A 26,097-nucleotide genomic window follows, 5' to 3' on the forward strand; every position below is an offset into this window, starting at 1 on the left:
CATCACAAGAAAATCCCCAGTTTTAGAGCAATTAGATGAATATGGATCTAAGATCAAACATTAATATTTTCCAAAGACTAAGTAATCCAAATTCTGATTTTAAAAAATTTGACTGGGTGTGCTATTACATATTTGAAAATAAGATACAGTTTTCACTATTTGGCTGCTGCCAAAACAAATGTATTTAGATAATTTAGAAAGGAAGCTACAGGCTTGTTTTTTTTTTTTTTTTAAACTGATCTGGAAAATAAAGTAGATTTATTGACTTTAAAGTGGCATTCAATTTTAATCAGTATCATATTTGTTCAATGTACTAAAATGTAATGATAATCTGGCAAAAATAGAGAGCATGTGTTTGGCCCTGGGCTCAATACTTGAGTGGGGATGAGGCAAAAAGTTTTTTCTAGTAACCAAGCCAATACCGAGTGCCTGCAGTCCCAATATAACCGCAGTCACTAAGGTTTTAAAGGGCTATCAAGAGCTTGAGTCCACACCGGTTGGTAAATAAATAAATAAAACAGCCCTTCTGCTCATTAGGAAATCATCCAAAGCCAGGGAGAGAGAATCAAGTTCCTAATTTATGAGTCAGCCACTTAAAAAAAAAAAAAAAAAGGCAGTGCTAACATAGTCGTTCATGCAGCCTTTCCTCACGCTGATCTTTCTGGAAAAATCAATTCCTGCAGGACTGCTCGGAATCACTACCAGTAAGATCTATTATACTGCCAGACTTAGAAAATAAAAAAAGTTTCCCTGGGACTTCAAACGGGAGATTGAAGAAATGATTGTGGCAAATTGTTGTCCCGAATTAATTCAAATGATTAACGTGACACGCTGTGTAACTGAAAAATGCAAAGTGAACACAAAGGTCCCCATAGTAAAGTAGATGCATATTCAAGATAAATGGAATAAAACTGGAAGAATAAGTCTCCATTAGTGTGTTCTCCAAGTAAGCCTTCAATTTAGTCTTCACTGTTGGCAGCATATTGACCAGTGGATAGAGATTTACCAGAAAATTGTCGACCACAATTATTAAATTCTACAACAAAAAATTCTCAGATTGAACCTCATGCTGTGGACCGCGAGACAATTGAGAAGACGCAATCTATTTTGCTTCTAATTCTCAAAATCAAGAGTTTGTTTTACGCGTTTAGAACTCCCCATTAAAATAGCTTTTCATTCTATTCTCATTGTCTCTTTTGCTCCTGGTTCCCTCCCTTCACTTCCCCTGCTGCACCCTCCAATTCTGACCCACTCCGCTCTCCTGGCATTGTTCTGACATTTGCCTGGCAGAACATAAAACAACAAATATGTTCAATTTGAGTGGTTTCCTGCAATGTTATTCTATCAAACTGGCAATTTCCGAAAGGATTTAGAAAGGAGTGTACAATTCCTTAGACACCCGGGAGGTCCGACAGTGACTGCCAAAGCAGGCCATGCTTCCAGCGGGTCCTAGATCTGAGCATAGAAAAACAACCCTTTTTCTCAGGTTTATTTTTTATGCTGAATATCGAGCAGACTTCAGACACCATCTAAGTAGCCTGAAAGCACTATATTTAGCACCTTAAAACTCAAAGGAATTTAGGATATTTTGATACGGGTGGTGCATGGACACACAATTTTTTTCCCCCAGCAGTCATGTAAAGTAATAAAATGTTAATCAAGACATTTAAATGATATCTAATGGCCTCATATAAGGACCAGATGCAAAATTCATTAAAATGGGCTCTATTTATTCCCTTTATAGTCATTTCCTGCTCCCCCACCCGGCTTTTGACATTTCCAAGATGGTGGCAGCTTTGGAAATTTTATGATTTGATTGTGGCTTGGCTTGAACTCAAATTATAGGGTCTGATTTTGATCAAATTAGACATCTAATGCCTCAGGCAGAACAGTGCATGCCAATGTCAATGGTGGCAAGAGGTACTATAGCACTAACTGGAGGCAGAATCCTGCAGACTCTCAGGGTTCATGATAGTACAATTCATGTCCTCAAAGTATCCCGGCCCTAAAAACCATAACAGGTTACTGTGGCCCGTCATGTATTACTATTTCAGCTCTTGGAGGGCTGAAATCTTCTGATCCAGCAACGTGGACTTCTTGTGCGCCAATTCGTTTGTTCACCAATGCCTATAGCAACTGAGTCCCTTACCCTCAACCCTCTGCAAAGGTAGCAATAGCATCCAGTAGTTGTGGCACGCCTGTGTGACCCTCTCACACTCTGCTGCAGTTATGCCTTCACTTTTCCATTTCATGTCAAATTTTGGCACTGGGTTGAAAGATGTTCTTGAGTACTTTTTGCTTTAAAAGCAGAGAAATGAGCTTATGGATTCCTGTTCAGAAGATAATTAAATAAACAAGCCCTTACATTTTTACCTTTGATAAAAACTCATCTCATTATTTCCCCCTTACACAGACTGTCTTCTATCCTGTAATTCAGCAAGCACGGGGACTTGCAAAACAACCTTTGGGCTTCGTGCAGTGTGACAACATGGCCTTTTAGCAAAACATCCCGGCACCAGGCACTATCCTAAAAAATGCATGGTCAATGGTGGTAAGCCCTCGGCTCTGAAAGGGCACCCATAAGATTGCCCTTTCCCAAACTTCCAAAGCCCTGGCGGCTCCTGGATCAGAGAAAGAGATACTGTGCCTTACAGCATCTACCTCCAATTGCCCTCTCCTGCAGGACTTGGGAGTCCAGCATTTCTTAGGGCTAAGAGGAAGTCTCTGAACAAAATGTGGTACCATGAGAGAAAGTCGCAAGACTGGTCTCACCTACCTGGTATCCGCTTGGCAAATAACTGCATGCCCATGAGCAAGTCACTCAACCTCCCGAGGCTTCAATCCATTCAACTATTCAAGTAAGAGGCTACAACCTATGATTTAATAACAGGAACTGTGACTGGATTCTTTTTTTAAAAAATTAATTTATTTTATTTATTTATTATTTTTGGCTCTGTTGGGTCTTCGTTGCTGCGCAGGCTTTCTCTAGTTGCGGCGAGCGGGGGCTACTCTTTGTTGCGGTGGGCCGGCTTCTCATTGCGGTGGCTTCTCTTATTGCAGAGCACAGGCTCTAGGTGCGTGGGCTTCAGTAGTTGTGGCTTATGGCTCTAGAGCGGAGGCTCAGTAGTTGTGGCACACGGGCTTAGTTGCTCCGCTGCATGTGGGATCTTCCCAGACCAGGGCTTGAACCCGTGTCCCCTGCATTGGCAGGCGGATTCTTAACCACTGAGCCACCAGGGAAGCCCAGTAACTGGATTCTTAAGCTGGAAACTAAAAAAAATACAGCATGAGTAAACAGCATGAGTATTGTTAAAATGCAGAGGGGGGTTCAACTCAAGTTGTTGAATCATCCCCTCATATATGAATAACATTCTCCTTGTCTTTTTGATAATTTTCTAGCAATCATTTTATTGTGTGCATGTTATCAAAAGGTGACATTGGGAGTTTGGGACTTCACCTCTGGTTTTATCTGAACTAGACCTTAAAGAGCTGTGCATCTTGGATGACTTGCTTAACCACTCTGGACCTCGCTTTTTCTCTACCTGAAAAACAAGGAGGGGAGAACAATTTTATGATCTTGAAGCTCTCTTCCAATCTATTCCATAAATGATTCCTGTTCCTAGCCTGGTGTCTTTGGGAAAGTCAAGGAAAGCAGACATAAGATGATTAGGAACTGAGCTTTCTCTTTGGCCTCCAACCTAGAAACAGGACACCTCAGGATCAGAAAACAGGAAGACAGGTTATTGTACATCTGATTTTTCCTTAAGGTGTGCATTTTCATTTACCAGGTACCATGTCCAAAGCCATCTCTGTACTGGGGTCTTTAGTTGTCAAATGTACAGCTTCTCACCTCTTAGTCTATTCGCAAGTCTCTGGCCTTTAAATACATCTCTCTGCTGCTTTTAGGATCTAACTACCAACTTGACTCAGCACTGTTGGATCTGCCTTGGTTGCTGTCAGAACCTTCGTCATGGATAGGGTGATTCCCTAGTTGAAGAAAAAGATAAAATAGCAAAACTAGTTTCCTACAATATACTGTTTCATCTGGTATATTCTGTGCTGTCTCCACTAATCCCCAGCCCCACATATATTTAAAAATGACAAGTGAGGTAGAGGTTGGTCTTTTCTCGGTCCGATGCAGAGATAGATGACTAATCAGACTCACAGCCACACTTAGGAGTTTGGATAACATCCCTGAAGCAAGAGATGGAGGCTTGTGGTCTGCAGTTTTATTAGGTCCCCAAAGTGTGTGCTGTCCCAGTTCAAATATTCCTGGTTTGTGCTTTATGCATCTTAAATCCATCCCAAAACTTTAATAAGAAAAACATGCTTTTATTAAAACAATATTGAAATTGCCTTTTTATCTTTTCATATGTTTATTTTTTCAGAGTCTCTGAGTTTGGTGTTTGTAAAAAAAAAAAAAAAAGATTTTGTTTCATTTTTTACAAGGAATACAAGAAATATTATATATACAAATCCTGCAATATAAAACGATTCACTTTTTAAATAAATCCATTTTCAGAAAAGACGTAAAACAGTGCATTTGTAACTAAGAATTTTCAGAGGAAATAGCTTTCAAATATTGGAAGTATTTCTTATATATATTTGTATATATATATATATGTATGTATTTGTATATGTTTGTTTGTCTTGTTCTCAGAAGAAAAAAAATGGCTGAATTCTTCTAAGAACTCAAATCAATAAACTTGAGAAATCAGGATTACAATTGTGACTTTATCATAAAACTGCCCTCTTATCTAGGGAAAAATTAAACTTTTTCCCCTTTTATTCCTTTTTTTTAAGAACTTTTCTATTTGTCAAGAGGCTTGTTTTAAAATTGAGTTTGTGTAGTTCAATGATTAAAGTATGGCTTTTTCTATCTTAAAATGCATCGCCACTATAAAAAGATAGTGAAAAAAATGAATGAATAAAATGAACAATATTTGCTGAATCCTATACATTTTTAAATGTCTGTGACATATTTGCAAGTGATGTTTGTTCAGTGACCCTGCCTATAAAATAGACATTTTGTCAACAATGCCCCCAATTAGATTGTATACTTAAGAGTTTATAGTTCACAGATATCAATCTTGATTAACCTACTAATGTTAAAGAAAAGATTTCTCAATAGGGCAAAAAACCATTAGTTAGTGAGCAAGATGTCGTTTCTCTGAAAAATTTCATTATGATAAGAGCCATATGATTCAGAAATGCCAACTAACCTTGTGATTCATGTATGATATTTAATGCTTGTGCAATCCTTGCCAATTAACCTTTGTCCTGGAATCAAATTTAAATTATTAGACTTCCTATGAACCTTCCTAGAGAGCAAGAAAATGTGAGTGCTTAGACATGCAGGAGGAATGGGATAAATACATACTTTTATGCCAATGTGAGTGAAAGTGAAAAGCATGTGTAGACATCATAATTATTGGATAATAAAAATCTAGATATGAAGGTCTAAGAATCATTTATACCTCTGATTATTAACCCAGTTTCATTCATTTAGGCAAACCTATTTACTGAATACCTTCTATTTTTGCTAAGTCCAATGCCAGATACCATGGATTCACAGAAGAATAGATCAGGACTTTTCCTCTTGGAGAGCTTACAAAAATTGTAATACTGTGGGTCAAGGCTAAAGGAGAGCTATGTAGAGGCTAAAATAGCGGTGTTAAGGGAAAAATGGCGGCAACCAAGCATAGTGTTTGAGAATGTGACTTCTGGAGCCCAGCTGCATGGGTTCATGTCCCAGCTCTGTCATTTACTACCTGTGTTCCTAACTGCTCTATGGCTTATCTACAAAACGGAGCATGATGATAACAGCTCTGGCCTCCTCGGGTAGTGACGATGAGAAGATGACTTAATATTTATAGAGTTCTTCAAATCATACCTGTCACATCATGAGCAGGATGCAAGTGTTTGTTGAATAAATAAAGCCCTATGGCTTGGGAAAATGATTAGAGAAGAAGAAACTATTTTGAGGTATGTGGTTCATTGTTCATGGTGAAGAAAGAAACATGTTATCCATACCAGGTACTTAGTCCTGGAACTTAGAAGTCGACACATAAAATAAGAATTCTCCCATTTAGCACAGAAATCACACACGTGGCAATCCCAGATGGGATTTTGTTGTTGAAAGTCAGATTGCCTTAAGTTTCATAACTTTATAAATGTTCCTTCCATGAGCAACTTTTGAAATTCTTCGGCTCTAATTTTAAAAATAGACATGGGGGGGGTGGTTAGAAAGTGTTAATCAATGCTTATGTAAGTGTGTATAGAAAATGGACTCTGTCTACATGCTTCATAGAACCAGTTACTCATGAATTACTACAGAATCAGATCAGCTCCTTTAAGGTAAGTTACTATTGCACCATATAAAAAAGGCAACACCCATCTCCCAAGATCGGTTGTCTCCCACCCCAAAATAGTCTCTGTGTAAATCAAAGGAATAAAACTAAATGAGAAATTCTGAGTACTAGGCAAAGGACCTTCTCTCCAATCTCACCTCTTATCCACAATGCATCCTGGTTACAATTGCATCTCTTTGTTCTTAGGACCCATCTGTAGGCATTAGAGAATTTCTCTGCAGGGAGCAGTACTGGAAGAACATTATAACCCTGTAGAACTGAAGACTATTACATCAATCTTTACCTTCCCTTTTTGTTCTCATGTTTCCACCACAACTTTAGAAGAAAGCAATCTGTTTTATCTTGTCTTCAGCTGTAACATCCGGACGTTAGTATTTCCATACTTAAAACCTAAACCGGTTCTAACACTGCCTACCAGATAAATTTTGAACATGATCGAATGTCATACAAGGCCCTCCTGAATATAGGCAGCCTCTCATCCCCCACATCTACAGCTCTGCCTCTCATCACCCCTTGAAGCAGATTCAAAATGGCCACACATTCTTTGACTCTTCTCCAATCAAAAATTTCCCCGGCGGCGCAGTGGTTAAGAATCTGCCTGCCAATGCAAGGGACAGGGGTTCAAGCCCTGGCCCAGGAAGATCCCACATGCCCTGGAGTAACTAAGCCGTGCGCCACAACTACTGAGCCTGCACTCTAGAGCCCACAAACCTCAAGTACTGAGCCCGCATGCTGCAACTACTGAAGCCCGCGTGCCTAGAGCCCGTGCTCCACAACAAGAGAAGCCACCGCAATGAGAAGCCCGTGCACCGCAACGAAGAGTAGCCCCCGCTCGCCGCAACTAGAGAAAACCCATGCACAGCAACGAAGACCCAACACAGCCAAAAATAAATATAAATAAATAGATAAATTAAAAGAAAAACAAACAAAAAAAACCAGTCCCCTGAATCTGGACTGGTTTGTGTCTCCTTTAACCAACAAAGTACGGTGGAAATCTCATCGTGTCAGTTTCAAATACAGGCCTTAGGAAACTAGCAGCTTTCACTTCCTGTCTCTTGGAACTGTCCCTCTAGGGGAAACTGCCAAGTTAAAGGTATGACTGCCCTGAGACCGCCATTCTGTGAGAGAGCCCAAGCTAGCCATGAGGAAGGGCCCCATGGACAGGGAGACACCTAACTAACATCTAGCTGTTCCAGCCATTGCAGCCCAGGAGCCAGACCTCTAGGTAAGAAGTCTCCAGATGAATCCAGACTCATATACCATCGTACCGCAGTTTCACGAGATCCCCCAGGTGAGCCCATCAAGCTCCACAATCAAGAGAGATAATAACAAGTTATTTTAAGCACTTAGTTTTGGGATAGTTTGTCATATAGCGACAGGTAACCAGAAGATTGACTTGGAACACCCTTGTGCCCCTATCTATTCTAAATTACTTAAGTACCCAAGCAGCCTAAGTTGTTTTTGAACAGCTTTTCTATGTACTCTTGCCTCTGCTTCAAGAGTTTCTGCTCCAAACCTCAAGATTCAGCATAACAATTACACTCTTAAAAACGTTTCTTTACTACTTGTCGCCAAGTGCAACCCCAGGCTGAAGCTGACTGTATGTATGTATGTATATATTTAACAAACACAAATAGCACTTTATTCAAGTATTTAATACATTCAGTCCCCTTATTATCTCCATTTTATAGATGAGGAAACTGAGGCACACAAAAGCTAAGGAATTTGTCCAAGACCAAACAGCTGGTAATTGGAAATCATGATTCAAACCCACAGAGTCTGGCTCTGATTTTGTGCCTGTAACCAGCACAGGATGCCTCCATCTGGAGCATTTCCCCCACTCCTTCTAGAGCTTCTCATGGCTGCCTTTGCTTTCCTGCCAGGTCTCAGCTCAAATGACAGTTCCTTGGAGAACTGATCATCTAAATCAAGTAGCTCTCCTCCCTCTGCCCCTCTCCCCAGGTGGGTCAGGTTCTATCTACCCTGCTTTATTTTCTGCCTAACATTTACTATAGTGAAAACAATTTGTTTTTGAACAGAGATATTGTCCTTCCTATTCCCCATTATATCCCCAGAATCTAGAGCATTGCCTGATGCATAGTAGGGCTTAATAAATATTTCCTGAAAGAATGAATACATGTACTTTCTGTCTTCTGCATCCTAACTGTGGACACAGGATCCACTCAAACTGATCATTATCACTAGCAATTTGCTTCATGACCACTCACTACTGTTATAGCAACAGTGTAACATGAGTTTAGTTCATATCAGTATAACTCAGCCACTTTTGTTTATTTATTGGTGCCTGAGTATATCTGAGTTCCTAAAAACATCCTGTAGCTAATGAAGGACACTGCTCCCTGATAACTGACTGCATCTTAATAACTTTCTCAGGAAAAAAAAAAAAAAGTGGTAGAGGGCTGTAGCGTCTAAATTATATTAAGACTGATACTATAATGCCTGAGACCAGTATTACCTAGAATTATGGTGGTGGTTGTCTGGGTATTACAGAGGTCATTCAGAGTTGGCTAAGATAAAAATAGAAAAGTTTAGGAAAACCAAGGATTCTTGGTAAGCAAGGTTGTTTTTTTTTTTGCCTAAAAATTTAATTATGTACTTTCTCTCTCTTTCTCTTCTATCAGCTTGCCTTTCTTCCTACCTCCTTTCTCCCTTATACGACCTCATCACATCCACACTCTCTTCCCACGCAATATCCTCCTCCTTCCTTTGCTACTCCATTGCATGCCATATTTGAGACAGGTCATCATATACCTTTGTTCTCTTGCTAGTGATCTTATCACTTAACTTCATGCCATCTTCTTTATCCTTCCTAACACTGCTTCAGGTAAGGCCCCTATTCTATCTTACCTAACCCAGCAGTAACCTCATACCTCTGTCTCCAATCTCTCCCTATCCTCATCCTACACTGAGCCTGTCACCAAAGCAGTGTCTCCACGGAAAAAGAGCTGATCTCATTATATGCTAGCAGCAGGGATCCAGGTTCCTACATAGTGCTTGCTCAGCCGATAATGGATTTATGAATAAATGTTCTGTAGTCGTTTCTTCGAATCGTTTAACAATGCAAATACTTGTTGGTTTGCCTTGTAATCACCATCACTGGAATCTATAAAGTATGAAGCGTTCCATTTATAAAATATCACATAGTTGAGGAAGGAATTACCTGACCTGTTTGTATGAAAGCCGAACTATGTCTATGGAATGAAATATCTGCTTCAAACTAAGGTCTTCCACAGTTGAGAAAAGGGATTTCTTATCAGAAGGGTTTGAATGCTGTTTGTTTTGCTTTTCCTGGTCAATAGCATTGCCTCAGCTCCTAGTTTTTAGCGTCACAATCATCTTGTCCTCAGGGGAGAACTATATCATGTGGACTCCGTAAATGCCCTACAATTTTATGTGCTTGCAAGATACTGTCTCCATGAGGTCTTAGAAGCGTCGGCCCATGTGTGTCCAAATGTCTGTAGTGAGTGATTTGGGAACGAATAAAAATCTGCTGAAGCTTCCTCTATGATTAATACAGATTATTTCTCAGCTAAACAAAACAAACTTAAAAAACAATTTTAGACTTAACAGGAAAGTTGCAAACATAGTACAAGTGTTCCTTTATAACCTCACTTCACTTCCCCTTGTGTAAAGATCTTACATAGTATAATTGTCAAGAACAAGATATTAACATCAGTACAATATTACTAAATGAGCAACAGTTCTTATTTGAACTTCACCGGTTTGCACTGATGTTCTTTTTTCTGTTCCAAGATCCATGACATGACATGTAAAAGGCTTCCATTTAAATTCTGCCCTTTGCCAAAAGTAAATTAACCTGGAGCACATTTGCAGTGACAGAGAGAGGTTTGCAGGTATTCATAAAGCAAACGATAGAGTAGAAGCCAGACTCTGCCTGGTGATTTCTGAGTGGATAGGAAGAGCAGGTGGCCTAAGGCACATCTTCTAACTTAAGGCTTCCTAATTGTGCCTCTGCCTTTTTGGAACTTTCTTTTAAATTATGGTATGATGATAACATCTTTGATAAGCTGAAGCCAAAGTTTTTTCTTACCCTGCTAGTACCAACTGCTAATTTTTACTGAATTTTTTCTCTGGAAGAAGCACTTCTAAGCATTGTACATTAATGGTCTCATTTAATCCCCCAGATGCTACTAGTATCCCCGTTTTTCAGTAAGGAGAATGATGCTTAGATATTAAGTCAGTTCTCAAAGTCACATAACTTGTAGGTGTTAGAGCCATCTTTGGAGCCCAGGCCTTCTGACTCTAAGATAACACAATTCATCTTCCTCCGCTCCTTCTTTTCCTCCTCCACTTTCTTCTCTTCTTACCCAACTCAGGATAAATTTCTGAACTATAATTCAAAAAGATACATGAACCCCAATGTTCATAGCAGCACTATTTACAATAGCCAAGACATGGACACAACCTAAATGTCCATCGACAGATGGATGGATAAAGAAGATGTGGTATATACATACACACTAGTTTTTTTTATGGCTGAATACTACTCAGCCATAAAAAAGAATGGAATACTGCCATTTGCAGCAACATGAATGGACCTAGAGATCTCATACTAAGTGAAGTAAGTCAGAGAGAGAAAGACAAATTCTATGATATTGCTTGTATGTGGAATGATATTGCTTATATATGTGGAATCTAAAAAAAAAAAAATACAAATGAACTTCTTTACAAAACAGAAATAGAGTCATAGACATAGAGAACAAATTATGGATACCAAAGAGGAAGGGGATGGGGAGGAATAAATTAGGAGTTTGGGCTTACAATATACACAGTACTATATATAAAATAGATAACCAACAAGGACCTACTGTATAGCACAGGGAACTATACTCAATATCTTATAATCATCTGTAAGGGAAAAGAATCTGAAAAAGAATACACATATAACCAAATCACTTTGCCGTACACCTGAAACTAACACAACATTGTAAATCAACTAACTATACTTCAATTTAAAAAATAGATTAAAAAAAGAAAGATAAATTTCTGAGCTCTAAGTCAAGGCCAAACGGACATAGTTTCAATATGAAGTATATATTATTGTACCTTCAGGATTTCCTAGGAGGTGACGAACGTGATTGACAATCCATTAATACATTAAAAAACCCAAACATTTAACAGGGATTTGCCAAGATGGAAATGCAGGTGCAAGCACTGGCAACCTGGGAATACAGCCTGGCTCTGTCCTAGGAAACTCACACATAGGAAAGGAGATGATAGCTAAGTAAATAACTGCCACGCAGAATTACAGGTGCAATAGTAGAGGTGAGCACAGGGTACAGAGTTGGGATAAACTCTGCCTTTACAATGGCTGACAGAAAGCTAAAAGGGCCTAAACATAAGAAACAAAGCTGAACTAGTTTATAATACATAATGCTTTCACAGGTAAAATAATTTCTGAACAAAACCCATACTATGCGTTATCCATTGCACTTACATTATTCCCAGCTATATGGAATATTAAGAAAACATAAAATGTCAGTCAACCCACTATAGGGACATTGAGGTTATGGATACCCCTCCCCTTAAGAAATACCCCACAATCACTGTGCCTATGGTCATTGGTCATATGGTCAAAAGTTGCTTCCTTTATGATACCGATATCGCAACTCCTCTAAAAGTTTTCATCTCTATTTGAGCTGCCCTTAGTAGTTAGGGTTATTTGAAAGAGACCTTCCTTGTCAGAACAGGACCCAAACTTTGAGGCCCAATAGGCAGGAAATTGATCTCTTGTGTCTGTCACAGAAGTATGAAGCTCTGCATGGTACAGTGTCGTGTTACGGGTGCAGGTGCATTGCTGAAATGACGTGCTGATGGCCAGGGGGTGAGGTAGCCCTGTTCTCTTTCATAGCTGAAAACAGAAATGTTGCAAATACAAGGAGGACAACTGGCATGCTTGACATTCTTCAGTGTTGAAAACAATCAGAGGTGGGGGAATGGGAGAAAAATCAAATTTCTACGAAGAGATGTCAGCAGTAAATTTAATGCAGGTGCAATATTCTCCAGACAAAGAACATTTTGTTTCTACCTTCTGTGGCTTCATGAAAACCGGCCCCTGCTGCCTCCCTGCTGTGTGTTTTTCTTTTTATCAGTGTAAGGTAGATTAAAGTGTTGATACCCTTCCTGGGCAAAAGTATTTTGAATGTTCTTAGTACAACTGTTGAAGAAGTATTAACTTCCTTCAAAGCTAAGCTTCTGGGTGTAACAGAGCTTTCTCTACCCTAAGGTTCAATTAGTTTGTTAAGCTTTGTACTTTCCTGATTGCTTCCGTGTATTACTGTGACATGGTTTTTACCGTTTGTTTGCCTTTGAATCTATAATAAAGAAAATAAAATTTTAGAAAGAAAAAGAAAAGAAGAAATTAAAAAAAATTAAAAGCCAAACATTTACCTAGCTAAGGTAGCAAATTTATAACTTAAAAAATAACAAAAATCCCTATCAAATAAAGGAGATTTTATGAGACATACACAAAATTGCAAGTTATTCATCCTCCCTTATTTAAAGGCTGTCATAAGCAGAGTGATTGCAGAGCAATCAAGAGGTGTGACTTTCTGATTAGTTTTACTTGGTGATTGCCTAGTGATTTGTTAGACTCTACTCTGATAATAGTTTACCAGAGAAGGATTTCCTGTGCCACTAATGGAGCTTAACTTCAGGCCTTACACAACTGTGTGAGAGGCCTTAGCAAGCCATTAGAACGCATTTCAAGTTTTTTTTGTGTAGAGACATTTAATTGGGGTTACATAAGCGATATGTCATGAATGTCATAATGTTATTACTCTAAGTGAACCAGCACAGAAGGCTGTAGGAGTGTTCCTTTACCAGGACAGCTAGCAATAACTGAACTATACTGGACGTGACTGCAAACGATGCGCTACGTACGTAAGGTTTCTCAAATTTGCAAAATTAAGACATTTCAATCCCAGTTGGCTGCCATTTCTTATTCCAACATCTCCTGTCAAGTTCACAGCACTTGCCCTTCCCCGCTTCCCCTCCCAAGTGGGAGTTAACATTTTGGGGGTTGGGCAAGTTGGGGAATATGGCGTTATGGCTTGCAGTCACTTCTGTGTACAGTTAGGTCATTGCTAGCCGTCCTGGTGTAAACACACCCACTGCCTACGGTGCCAGTGCACCCAGAGTAATAACGTGATCACATCCACAGCCTGTCACTTAGTGAGTGTCTCCAGCTAAATGAATCACTACACAAGAACACTTGAAATGCCCTCTAAGTCTACAGTTCGTAGGCGACAGAAATTTGATAGTTTCCAAACTTGATACAAACCTAAATGTTTAAGCAGTAGTATCAATACCATGTTGTGCAACTGAAAAAAACTTATCTAAAGTGTAAATAATAATAAATTAAAAAAAAAAATCAACACTGCAGGAGAAAAAGACTGAATTATCTTCTTGGTGTTTCTATAGAAAATATTACAAAATGATCATAACAAAACATTTTGTTCAACTGTTACCACATGGGGTATTGGCCATGTGAAAACCAAGGGTGTTGTGTTGTTAGGGAAAATGGTGGGGACAATTAAGAATGGTGGGATCTACTCTTTCTTTTTTCCTCTTTGAGCCAAGTCCTACAAGAGCTAAATGAGCTCAGACTATGATTAGACCATCTGCAAGCAGAGACGGATTAACTAACTTGGCTGTGAGACGCGCTTCCTGCAAATGACCTGGAAACGAAGTTGAGTGAAGCTCTCATGGTTTGAACCTTCAAAGATAGAACAAGCTAAGTTCTTCTCCATCTTAAACAGAGGACGGCTCAGAAGAGGCAGCTTTAAATTGGTACCTTGGGCCTTGCCCACAACTCTTCTACAAAAATTCTCTGCCAAATACGGGGAGAAAGTATTAGAAAAAAAAAATTGTTACTCTAAATGTTTGTATCCCCATCCAAGGTTGTTTCTAATTACTTCAAGGCACTGACCAGGAGGACTTTAGGAAAATGGTCAGGTCACAGAAACCAGTAGATAAAAGACTTAATGCATAAAGCTACGTCCACCTAAGATCCTTGGCTATTGTTAGTCAGAGAATTGACTGGAGCAAATAGCCTGAAAGCCTACTAAGTTTTGAGGGACCTATCTCATCTAAACAAACATCCTGGGACAGGACAATATCTGCTTGTGACTATTCTACCCCCAAAGCAATCCTTGGACTCTGAACTGCACTAAAAGCACATGTAGCCCTGAAGGTGCACTCCTACCCCAGGGCTCAATATTGCAGTGAAGGATGACAGACCAGAGAGATCTCCCAAAGTACCCAAACTGGGGCGACCAGCTGAGTCAAACCAGAGCTGCAGTTCTTATCGGCAGGATCTGATATACATCCTGAGTCATTGACTTCATTTTTTTTCCACGTGTAAATTTTTATTGCAGCTAATGCTGTTCCTACTCCACCATTGTGTACTGGAGGTTTTGCAAGTGGATAACTAGATTACTGGTTAATGAGATGTTACATTTAGTAAAAGTTACACAATCCCAGAAAGACTTTTATTTGACCTAGAAGAAGAACAATTATGAATTCAGGATATAATCCCCTTTCAGGAGAGTAGCATTCCTACATTTGAAAGTGTTTCCCAATGGGAGTCAATACTGGGATTCTGGGTGAGATAATTCTCTGTTATTCAGGATATTCCACAGGTTACAGGACAATTAACAACACTCCTAGATGCCAAATACTACTTGAACATACTGCCCTTCCCCAGTCATCTTGACAAGTAAAAATGCCTTCACACATTTTACAATGTTCCCTAAGGGGCAGGATACTACACTAAATGCATATATGGATGTTGGATATCTATAGGAGTAGACTTTGGCAGATATAACTAGTTGTCCACCAAATGTATATACTTTCATCTTCCTTTTTACTGTAAGAACCACCGTGTCAAGATAAGATGCTTATCCTTCCAGATTCCTCTGTACTTACCTGAAGTCCAAAAGAAGTATGCAGAAATCACTAGAAGGGACTTCCAGGAAAATCTTTTAAAGTAAGACAGACTTTGCTGGCATAAGGCTTTTGTCTGTTTCCTTTCCTTTGTTCCTTCTTGGAACATAGATGGGGTGAGTGAAGTTTCTAGAATTGTTCTATATTCATGAGGTTGAAGGCTATCCATTAGGTTTGGCGGGTAAGAAAAAAGGAAAGCCTGGGTCCCATGTGGTGCTCTTGGCTGCTGTATCAGCTTAGTCTACTCCTCCCCAGACTTCCATGAGCAGTATAAGCCACTTAAACCTCCGTTGGAGTTTCTGTTACTTGCCATCAAACTCAGTTCTAACTGATACAAAGTAAAAGCAACTGTTTCTGCCCTAGTCTCAATAAAGATTTCATGGTCTAAGGAGGCATAAAAAGGAGTGGAAGAGAAGAGCAATAAAGTAAGTTACAACTGTGTACTTTTGAGAAGTACACTCTGTCCCCAGAGTTCAGGCTGAACCCCAGGATGGACCTCTAGAAACCCAAGGTAAATGTGGGGATCCAAGGGAAGAGGGAAGCTCTTGCTGGATTTCTCTTACATCCCAATGAATCAGAGACTGTTTTATCAATATCATACATATAACTTGTAGGAATGCTCAAGGTAAATATGACAGGGGGAAAGTGGGAACTATTACTGTTACAAACTTTTACTCCATTCAAGGTAAAAATACATCCAGGTGGGGGGATAAATTAGGAGTTTGGGATTAACATATATACACTCCTATATATGAAATAGATAACCAACAAGGACCTACTGTGTAGCACAGGAAACTATACTCAATATTTTGTAATAACCTATGAGGGAAAAGAATCTGAAAAAGAGTGTGTGTGTGTATGTGCGCGCGTACACGCGTATAACTGAATTGCTGTGCTATACACCTGAAACTAACACAACACTGTAAATCAACTATACTTCAATTAAAAAAATACATCCTGTGTTGTGATAGAGGACTTTTCTCCTTGTTGCAGGTGTATTTTACATTTGTTCAAATGAATTGGTTGAGACCTGCCAACTATGAGTAGCTCATTGTAGGCACAAGTACAACTAAAGCACTCAATCCCAAGGGGGAAAAAAGTAGGAATGAAATAAACTTTCCCCTTTTTGATGAAGAACATATATAGTTTAAAGAGGTATTACACAGGAAATTTAAAGTGAAATCAATTAGTGGTGTCACATGCCTGTAATGTCTCACTCGGCAAATGTCCCTTAAGAGTTAAATGAAGCTGGAACCACATTCTGAAAACCCAGTTGCAACAGCTGCTCTCTGAGCCCCTTCTGCAGAGAGGAAAGAAAATAAGTTTTAATTAAATTGTATTAATTGGTTTAGCTGATCTGGAAATAGAGTAAGGGCTCTGCTCTAATTTTGTTTGTTGGCTCAAGTCCACTTATCCTTGACATGAGAATAAAGGAATGAAGCAATAAAATGCCTAGAAATGCCCCGGTAGAGACTTTTAAACTGTCCAAGGTTAAAGAGTGATGCTATCTCGGAGATGAACTTAAAATTCTCTTGCCAACTCAGAGAAGTCAGAAGTGCAAGCAAGAAAAGAGTGTGATTAAAAACCCTGCTTCCTTAAAGCTCTGCAAAGCTGCAAAGAAAAGGCAGGCATTCTTCCCATAATAGTGAGCACTTGTTATAAAGAAAAGGAGAAGGTTGTGAAAGCATCAGGGTATAATGACCTTATTTCAGGCCACTCGGCGTAAATGTTCGTATATAAGGTAACTGGGATTTTTAAGAGAGTGTAGCTTTACAGTTTGATGTTGTTCTGTGCAAAATACATTTTATTAACCCTTAAAACTATATTTGAATCCATGATCCCTGCCTGCATTGCAGCATTTTTTATCAGTACTATTTTTTAAAGATATTATTTTAAAGGTTTAATGCTATACAATCTACTTTTTTTTTTTTTTTTTGCTTCTGCTTTCCTACAAACTAAAAGTTTGAATGCAATCACAACTACCAGAAATCATTCTTTAAATGTCAAAATTCTGTGACACATAAGAGATACTCTACAAAGAATAGCTTGAACTTTGCTTTCTAGAAAACAGGTACTTGAAAGTTGGTATGGAAAAAATACAGAGGGGACGATAAGTCTGCTATGGACTGAATGTTTTTGTCCTCCTAAAATTCATGTGATGAAGCCTTAACCCCCAGTGATGGTATTTGGCGATGGGGCCTTTGGGTGGTAATTAGAGTTGGATGAGGTCATGAGGGTGGGGCCCTCATAATGGGATTAGTGCCTTTATCAGAAGAGACACCAGAGAGCTTGCCCCCTCCTGCAAGCCCCCCAACCTTCCTCCCCCCCACACACTCTCTCTCTCTCTCTCTCTCCCTCTCCACCATGTGAAGACACAGTGAGAAGGTGGCCAGAAAGAGAGTTCTCAAGCTCTCAACAGAAACCAACCATACTGGTACTCTGATCTAAAACTTCCAGCCTCCAAAAGTGTAAGAAAATAAATATCTATTATGTAAACAACCCAGTCTATAGTATTTTGTTATGGTAGCCTAAGCTGACTACTACAAAGTCAACCAGAGGGGGGGAAAAATTAACACATCATTTATAAGCAATGTTTGTAGAAATGAGATTGTATCTCTGATTTTTGGTTTTAATCCATGGTGGGGCTCTGAGAGTGTCTGATTATTAATCCCAGACTGCTCCTCACACACTCCTGCATCGTGATGCATTTTTGCTATAGTGTGACAACTGCTGAGAGCAAACATCTAAATGTCGGTGACTCAGGCAGGCACTAAGTATGTATTTCCCATCTGTCTTGTATGTTAGAACAAACTGTGTCCCCAGAATGCAAATCATATCTCTAGAAAGAGGTATATTTGCTGTTTCCCTTCTACTGGAAGGTCCATGTGTTTGTGCTTCAAGAGTTGTAGCCAAATGATGGTATGATTGAGAATGAATTCTCCACTAGGAAGAGGAGTGGTGATGGACATTGGAGTGGATACAGCTCCAGTGAGGGGTCAATGCTCTGCTGGAAGGAGAAACTTACTCAGGGTAGGGCCAGGAATGGGAGGAAGAAGGAGGAGAATTAATACACAGAAGGACCAGAGCCCCATCCCCCTTTCCATGTTTAGGTCCACTAAGCCACTTATGAGTTTTCTCCCTCCTCTTTGAATGCCTGCTCAACCTTAACACATACATAATTACACATATAGTTTCAAAAGCTGAGAATGCCTGGCTTTGGAAAATTCTGACATACAAAGCCATACAGAATGCTCACCTGGATGCAATTTCTTACTCCTTCCCCTGCTATAATATCTTCTCTCCTGGCTAAAGTAGTCAGTGGTCAAGGATGAACATTCCTTGCCCCTTCCACCACTATTACCTTCAGGGAATAGTTTCTGAAGGTAGTTCTCAGGTGGTCCTCCAGGGGTGAGGCCCCAGAGTTAGAGAGTAGAAGGTCACCACTCCTGACAGGCTGCTCTGTACAGCCTCCTCAGATAATATCACATGGTCAGCATTAAAGCCTTTTAATTCCATTACGTCTTGTGGGGTGGAGGAAAGAAAACTTCAGTGTCACAGTACCTCCTTTTTCTTCTTTCCTGGGCGGGTAAACTGTTACAGAAAATTGAAGATTTCTCGCAAATATATTTAAAGTAACTACTTTTATAAGCAGGTTTCTAATTCCAGGATGAATGCTCTTCTTTCCAGATCACTCAGTCTTCTAGGAGTGCAGAAGGATAAAAACCCAAATGCCGAAGTTTTCACAATGACCCTTCCCCCTGTGAGCTTGTGCAAATATTCTGTGCTATGCAGTGATGACATCTGCACCCTTTCCATTTCCCTCTTGCCCAGGGCAAAGGGTCAGCTTCTAAGGGTAATTGTACAGGAAACATTCACAAAGTCCTTTAGCATCTCAAATTCATTTTTTATTTGAATGTCCTTTTTAAAAAGATATTCACTGCTATGTTTATCAAAATAATACCTTCATGTGCTAGTCATTTATTACTATGTAGCAAATTACTTCAAAACTTAGCAGCTTAAAATAACACACATTTATTATCTCAGTTTTGGGGGGGTGGGTTGGGAATCTGGACACAGCCTAGCTGGGTCCCCTGTTTCATGTCCTCTAACAAGGCTCCAGTCAAAGCCTCAGCCCAGGGTCTCATCTGAAGGCTTGACTGAGGGAGGATCCACCGTGAACCTCAGTCAGTGGTGTGGTAGCCTTTGTTTCCTTACAATATTTGGCCTGAGGCCCCCTGTCCCTCACGGGCTGCTGGAAGCTGTTCTCAGGTCCTGGCACAATGGGCTTCTCCCACATAGTAGCTTGCTCAGCAAAGCATGAAAGTCAACAAGGTGACAGAGAAAGTCTGCTAGCAAGACAGAAGTCACAATCTTTTGTGATCTTATGAAAGTGACAACCCATCATCTTGGCTATATTCTATTGCTTAGAGACAAGTCCTGCCCACATTCAGGAAGAGGGGATTATAGAAAGCTGTGCATTCCAGAGGTAGGAATGATCGAGGTCATCTTAGAGGCTGCTTTTCACACCAATCATTAGAGAAAATTTAGAAGATGCAGAAAAATTAAAAGAAGATTATTAGTGTGACAGAAAGTCAACCACCCATGTTTATATTATTGCTTCTTTTTGTTCTGGTCTTGGCTTCCATGTACAAGTTAAAAAAAAAAACTTAACGATCATCATATTCTACACAATAAATTCTGCTTTTTTTTTAAAGTTACCACTAAGTTATAGTAAATTAATTTTATTTAAATTAGATAATTTAATTTAGTGTAAAGATGTTTCCATATTATTACAGCACTCTCTCTTTTGCATTAATGTCCATCAGACAATTTATTATTCTTTATTTAAACATTCCTTTGTTGCTGGAATTCTGTAATTATTTTCCTATTATAAATAAGGACACTGAGCATCGTTATGAACTTACTTCTTCCTCTGTAGTTTGGCTTTCCCTTCTAACGGACTCTTAGAAGTAGTCCATCAAAATTAGGGTTATGTTAAAAACATTTGATAAATATTCAGAGTAGTTTCCGACATTCCTACTAGTGAAATAGTATGGTGGCAGGTAATAGATGACACTTCAGACAGATCCTCGCTGTAAGGGAGGCGCTAAAGGGGGTAAACAAGTGATATCTCAGGAGAAAGTCAGTGAGAACATGATAATGGAGAAAATGGAGGCAGGTGAGGGGCAGAGAGTTGGGCAGGATGACAGTTTGCCTTAGGAAGACTGAGTAGACAGGGAGAAACAACCCTTGAACTAATGAAGAGAGAGTAGATGGGATGCCAACACAGTTATCCTTTGGTACTGGGTCCAGGACCCCCGTCGATACCATCTGCGGATGCTCAAGTCCCTTACATAAAATGGCATAGTACAGTCAGCCCTCTGTATCTGTGAGTTCTGCATCGGATTCAACCAACCACCGATATGGAGGGCTGACTGTACGTAAGAGAATGGACAAGTGACATGATGATAATTGGGAAGGATGAGTAGGTTATATCCAGGTAAATACTCGGGGATGGGTCAATATGTCTGATATTCAGCTATTGGTGACAAAGGGGGGGCACTTTGTCACTGGGACAGGTCAGAAGCCAAGTCAAGACAAGGGTAAACGAGGTTCATTTAATGTTGATTAATCAGAACTACTAAAATAGGGCTCCTTCAATTTCCCTCAATAACAAAAGGGTTGTTCCAACGTTTATAATTCAGCTGGATCTATTGATGGATTTAATTGGAGGGCAGAGGAATGGGGTTTAGGAAGCAGTCTGAGACTTTCAGCATCATTTAGGATCATTTTGTATGATGGGAACAAAGAAGCTGTGAAGTGGGAAAAAAAGAGTGCTCCAAGGAGCGTGAAAAATTTTATGAATTAGAAGGAGACAGTTATCTAATTTTTAAGAAATGTAATTTCAATCATGTTCTTGCGCAGACTTTTAAAAAATCCTTCATCTTACTTTGAGGAATGAAAAAGGAAAAGAAAATGTCCACCTGTATATGTGGATTTTGCACAAAATATTATTATGAAGTCTGTCCCAGGACCAAAGAAAGAGAAACATCCTACTTAGTGTTGTTTAAAACATCCTACTTAGTGTTGTTTAGAGTTCATACAGCAAGGATGTTTTGACCAAAAATACGGCAAGAATCAGAAATAACTTCATATGTTGGTCAGTAAGATCTAGCTAGAAGAATAATTCAATTTCTTAAATTTTCTTCTCCTAATGAGATAAAACAGTTGTGGCAATAATAATTAGCATTTCACTTCTCTACAACTAGATCTTTGGTAGAGAAAATAAAGCTCTAAGAGAAAAGCCCCCATACCTCGTGGGACAAGGTTAAGAGAGAGGGATCAGTGATGAGCCCAGTTTGCTGGGAGGAGCGGGGCAGCGTGATAAAAGGACTGAGGCTAAGAGTTTGGGATTCCAGCCACAGCGTTTGGATGTGCTGCACGGAGACTCAATGCTACTCTTTCATCTCTCTCTGGGACAGGAAATGGGGGGAACTGCAAAACTGAGCTCTGGGCCAAGAAAGGCCAATAATATCACGTTCAGAATTCTCCCATCCATCCCACGGAGGAGAATGCCAATACATGGGGGTATCCTCCCTTGGACTCTGGAAGGGAGAATGAAGGGTAGGTATTTGGTTCTATTTCTTTTCTCTTCCCCAAACCCAAATAAATAAACCTGTTATTATTGTTTGTAGGGACCTGTCCTAAGGACTGTTCAGTCTGCCAGAAATCTGTTTGTAGAAGCCTGTTGTAAAGACTGTTTAAATGGTGGAAGCCTGCGTGTGGGTGGACCAGGAAGAATTAAATAGAGCATCTATAAAATACTCTTCCTAGTTCAGAGGTCAAATACACAGCAGTCCATATGAGGAACCTGGACTTTATGACAAAGACAAAAGAAATGGCTACACAAACAAATCTGCTTATGTAAGCTAGCTGAATACTGAGAGCAAAACTTGAAGCGTAGGCTGATTATTATTTTGGAATTTTAATAGGATCACCTAATAAAAATTATTATTATAGAGCATTTATTACAGAATACTGACAGCACTAAATAGTAAAAACATTATTTGGAATGTGGACAAAATGCTGTCCAGAGACAAATTCATGTTCTTTAATATTTTTATTTCTACATATGAACGAATAAAAAAGAAATTAAACATTAAACTCACAAGTGTAGAAAAAGAATAACTAAGTAAGGTAAGTTATACTGTAGAAAAACATATTTAAGATAAATGTAAACTCTTCAGATAAATGTAAACTATTAAGGTGAATGCTCTCTGAAGCTCCTAACCGGTGCTTTAAGAATCACTAGTTTTGTTGACATTAATGTGAAAAATATCCCAAATACCACCACATTTACATGTGCCATTACCCAGAGTCATTTACTGTCTTATTTCCAGTATGTGGTCTTTTTAGGAGAGGTTCTGTGTCATAAGGTATCCCTAATGTCTAATTTAGTGCCAGGATGCTTGATAAAATTTTATTAAATGAACATTTTTTTTTTTTTAAAGATTGATTGATTGATTGATTGATTGATTGCTATGTTGGGTCTTCGTTTCTGTGCGAGGGCTTTCTCTAGTTGCGGCAAGCGGGGGCCACTCTTCATCGCGGTGCACGGGCCTCTCACTATCGTGGCCTCTCTTGTTGCGGAGCACAGGCTCCAGACGCGCAGGCTCAGTAGTTGTGGCTCACGGGCCCAGCTGCTCCGTGGCATGTGGGATCTTCCCAGACCAGGGCTCGAACCCGTGTTCCCTGCATTGGCAGGCAGATTCTCAACCACTGCACCACCAGGGAAGCCCCTAAATGAACATTTTAATAAGTAAGTTCTAATGCCATATGTTATTCAAATCACATATATTCTTGATCCAGTTTGTCACATAAATATTTTGTCATATTTAATCCATATTAGGATCTTTTCTCATTCTTCATTTTTCAGCACAGAGAATTCTCAAAGTCTAAGCGATAGAAGCATCTTCATTGTGGCTTGAGAACAACCGCATTGTACTTTTCCTAATATCTAACGTTGACTAATTCTCACATGTATTTCAGAAATATGAATAACATCTTCATGCAATTCCTATAAGGCACAGAAAATAGGTACCATTATTTCTGTTTTAATGACAGATTTTGAGGTTAAGGTGACTCATGAACAGCTGAGCAGTCAGTCAGCAGGAGAAACCAAAATAGAAGGGAAACGCCTCCACTGCCACCCCCGCGCTCAAACCTCCTGCACACCCTCCCTGGGGACTGCAGCGTGATGCGCCTGGGAGGGAAGCGTGCAGCCTTCCTGCAGGTTCATGCGCTGCAGAAGGATCAAGGGTCGGCTATCCCCATCAGTGAGCACGACTCACTCTCCTTCTAGCGGATAAAAATGGAAGACAAAGGGAACTCTGAGAAGCAAGCCCGTAAAACACGGAGCTTGTTTTGTTTGGAGGCGGATGACTCATTTACCTTTAACTGAGTAATTTTCAAAAATCACCATCTAAGTCACCTAAACAATAATTTTTACATCCCGGAGAATGTCGCCTTAAAAGGCAAACTACCTTGTGTGTTAGATGGACACTGCCCAGCCTTTTACTCTCTGTGAGGGGAAACAATATTTTATCAAATGGGTTTCTCTGATTCTTTTCACGTACCCAAGAAAAGAGTAGCAGGGCATGCTTCCATCGCAGGCTATGTATACTTAATTTACTTTTAAAAAAATAATCAATGATGGAATTAGCAGGTGTCAGTCTTTGACTTGCAAACAAATTATTCTTGGAATTCTTAAGGAGCTTAAGAATGTTCTTAGAATACTTAAGGAGCTTAAAGGTAATTTTAAAAACGTGTTTAAAAAATATTACCAGTCATCCTGTATCCACAAACAAAATGGCCCTGAGCAGATGAATTAAAAATTACATCTGTAATGTGTTTGATAAAGTTGAGATGCACCTCTACCTGCCCCATCCAATTCAAATAATCGTGTTGTCCAATGCAAATACGATTTTCCAGTAACTGAAGTCACTCCTTTCCCTACACCTCTGTAACTGGAGGCACGCACGTCTATCTTACTTACTGAGGCTGCTTTCATAATTCCAGTGGGCTGGGTTCTAAGGAAAATTTTAAAACTGTTTTGCTCTCCACCAAGTTTTTTTGCCACAGTACTATAGCTTACAGCAACCTACATCTCACAAAGAGGAGAAAAAGATAGTTACCAAAACCTTTGCTTAATTCACCAGAAAATTTCAAATACTATTACTGCCCATCCCATCCTCACATTATTGTTGCATCGTATCCCACAGCCTTACATGATGATTGATCCTACTTGTTTGATTTTCTCTGCTGAACACTAGTGCCTGTGGTTCTTCATTATCATTAATTTCTACTCTGAAGTTAAACTTCTAGGATTTATGTTCTCCGGTGTCCAACTATCCCACCTCCTCTGAAAAACAAGCATGAATACAAAGCAGTCAAGCCATTGGATATGAGGAGAAGAGCCTGTGAATGAGACAAGCACTTATAGAAAGTAAATCAGACACGTTAAACTCACACTTGGCTGTAAAGAACAGCCTGAGTCTGATAGAAGGACTTCAGCCAAAACAGAAGGTTCTTGTAGTGAGACGGCTGATACGGTCAGGCTGGAAAAACCTCTCCACTCCTTCCTGTGGGCACCTGAATTCCACAGGCTTGCAAATGGCAAGAGTCACTGAGTAACGATTCCTTAGAGTTTTCTGTGTGCCAGTTGGAGGCCTTGCACATGGCATGTGGCTCAGGACATGATGATTTCAGTTCCTTGAGCAAACTCAGATAAAATAGGGGGGGGGGGAAATACTTCCCTGCTTATCCTGGACACTGTCCCATGAAAGCGAGGCAGTACAGTCAAGTAAAGTTCTCTAGGGAGTCTTAGTAAAATGTGACACTATTCCAGTGTAATCTAGCTGGTAGGAGGTTCGATGGCTGCCAATGGCTTCACACACTACATATTTGCTGTGTACAAGCTAAGTGGCTATGAAGACACACTTTTCCTTACTTTTTGGATGAATCCAATGGAAAAATTGCATTTGGCCAATGGATCCCTTTTAAAGACCCTGTATCCCCACAGAATTTGATAGTAATTTACTTCTCCCTGGAAGCTATGAACACAGTGTGGATCCTGAGAAATTTCAGTAACTTTAGTTAAGATTAAGGCTAGATCTTAGAGAAGTTGGCTATATCTGGAGTAACTCCACTGCAGAAAAAGGATTCTTGGGGCAATTCTTTGGCTTTATATTTTGCCCTGCATGGCTTTGCCTAACCTAAAATCTTGCACAGCTAACACAGTACCAACTGTGTAGTCTCACTTCTGCCCATTGTAATGGGGAGTTTGATGCAATTGTTGAAGTATCAAAAAAGTGGCAATATTAGATGGAAGTTGACCTTCAGAATGAAATGTTCTCTGGGAAGATAAGGCTATCACTGATCAACCTCTAGAAATTTTTACTCAGGCCTTCATGACACCCTCTGATAGCAACTTGGATGAGATTCAGAGTATCTAGAGAATACCTTGAAATTATATGCCAAGTGATACCATAATATTCACAAAAGGGTGCATAACCCAAACCTGTTAAAACTTAGCATCTAGAATGAATCTTCTTATTTCATTTTTACCTTTTTTCGTTTGGTTTTTCCCTTCACCAATTCTTTTCCAAGGATATGCTATTACTTCCCCCACTGCCATTGCTTCTCTCATTCAGTTCAGCCTACTCCCCAAGATGCTCAT

General features: G+C 39.6%; 1 protein-coding gene across 1 annotated transcript in view; it reads right to left on the bottom strand.

The window, feature by feature from the left end:
• Positions 1-2,960: 2,960 nt before the first annotated feature.
• Positions 2,961-26,097, bottom strand: part of LOC309647474 (uncharacterized protein) — a 191,516-nt gene continuing 168,379 nt past the window's right edge. Inside the window, exon 3 of the mRNA XM_082434908.1 lies at positions 2,961-3,542. Within this exon, the coding sequence (XP_082291034.1) occupies positions 3,408-3,542 (135 nt within the window). The 3' untranslated portion in view covers positions 2,961-3,407. The remainder of the gene's footprint in view (positions 3,543-26,097) is intronic.

The sequence above is a fragment of the Balaenoptera physalus genome (genome assembly GCF_965194825.1).
Source record: "Balaenoptera physalus genome assembly, chromosome: 18".
NCBI classification, from domain to species: domain Eukaryota; kingdom Metazoa; phylum Chordata; class Mammalia; order Artiodactyla; family Balaenopteridae; genus Balaenoptera; species Balaenoptera physalus.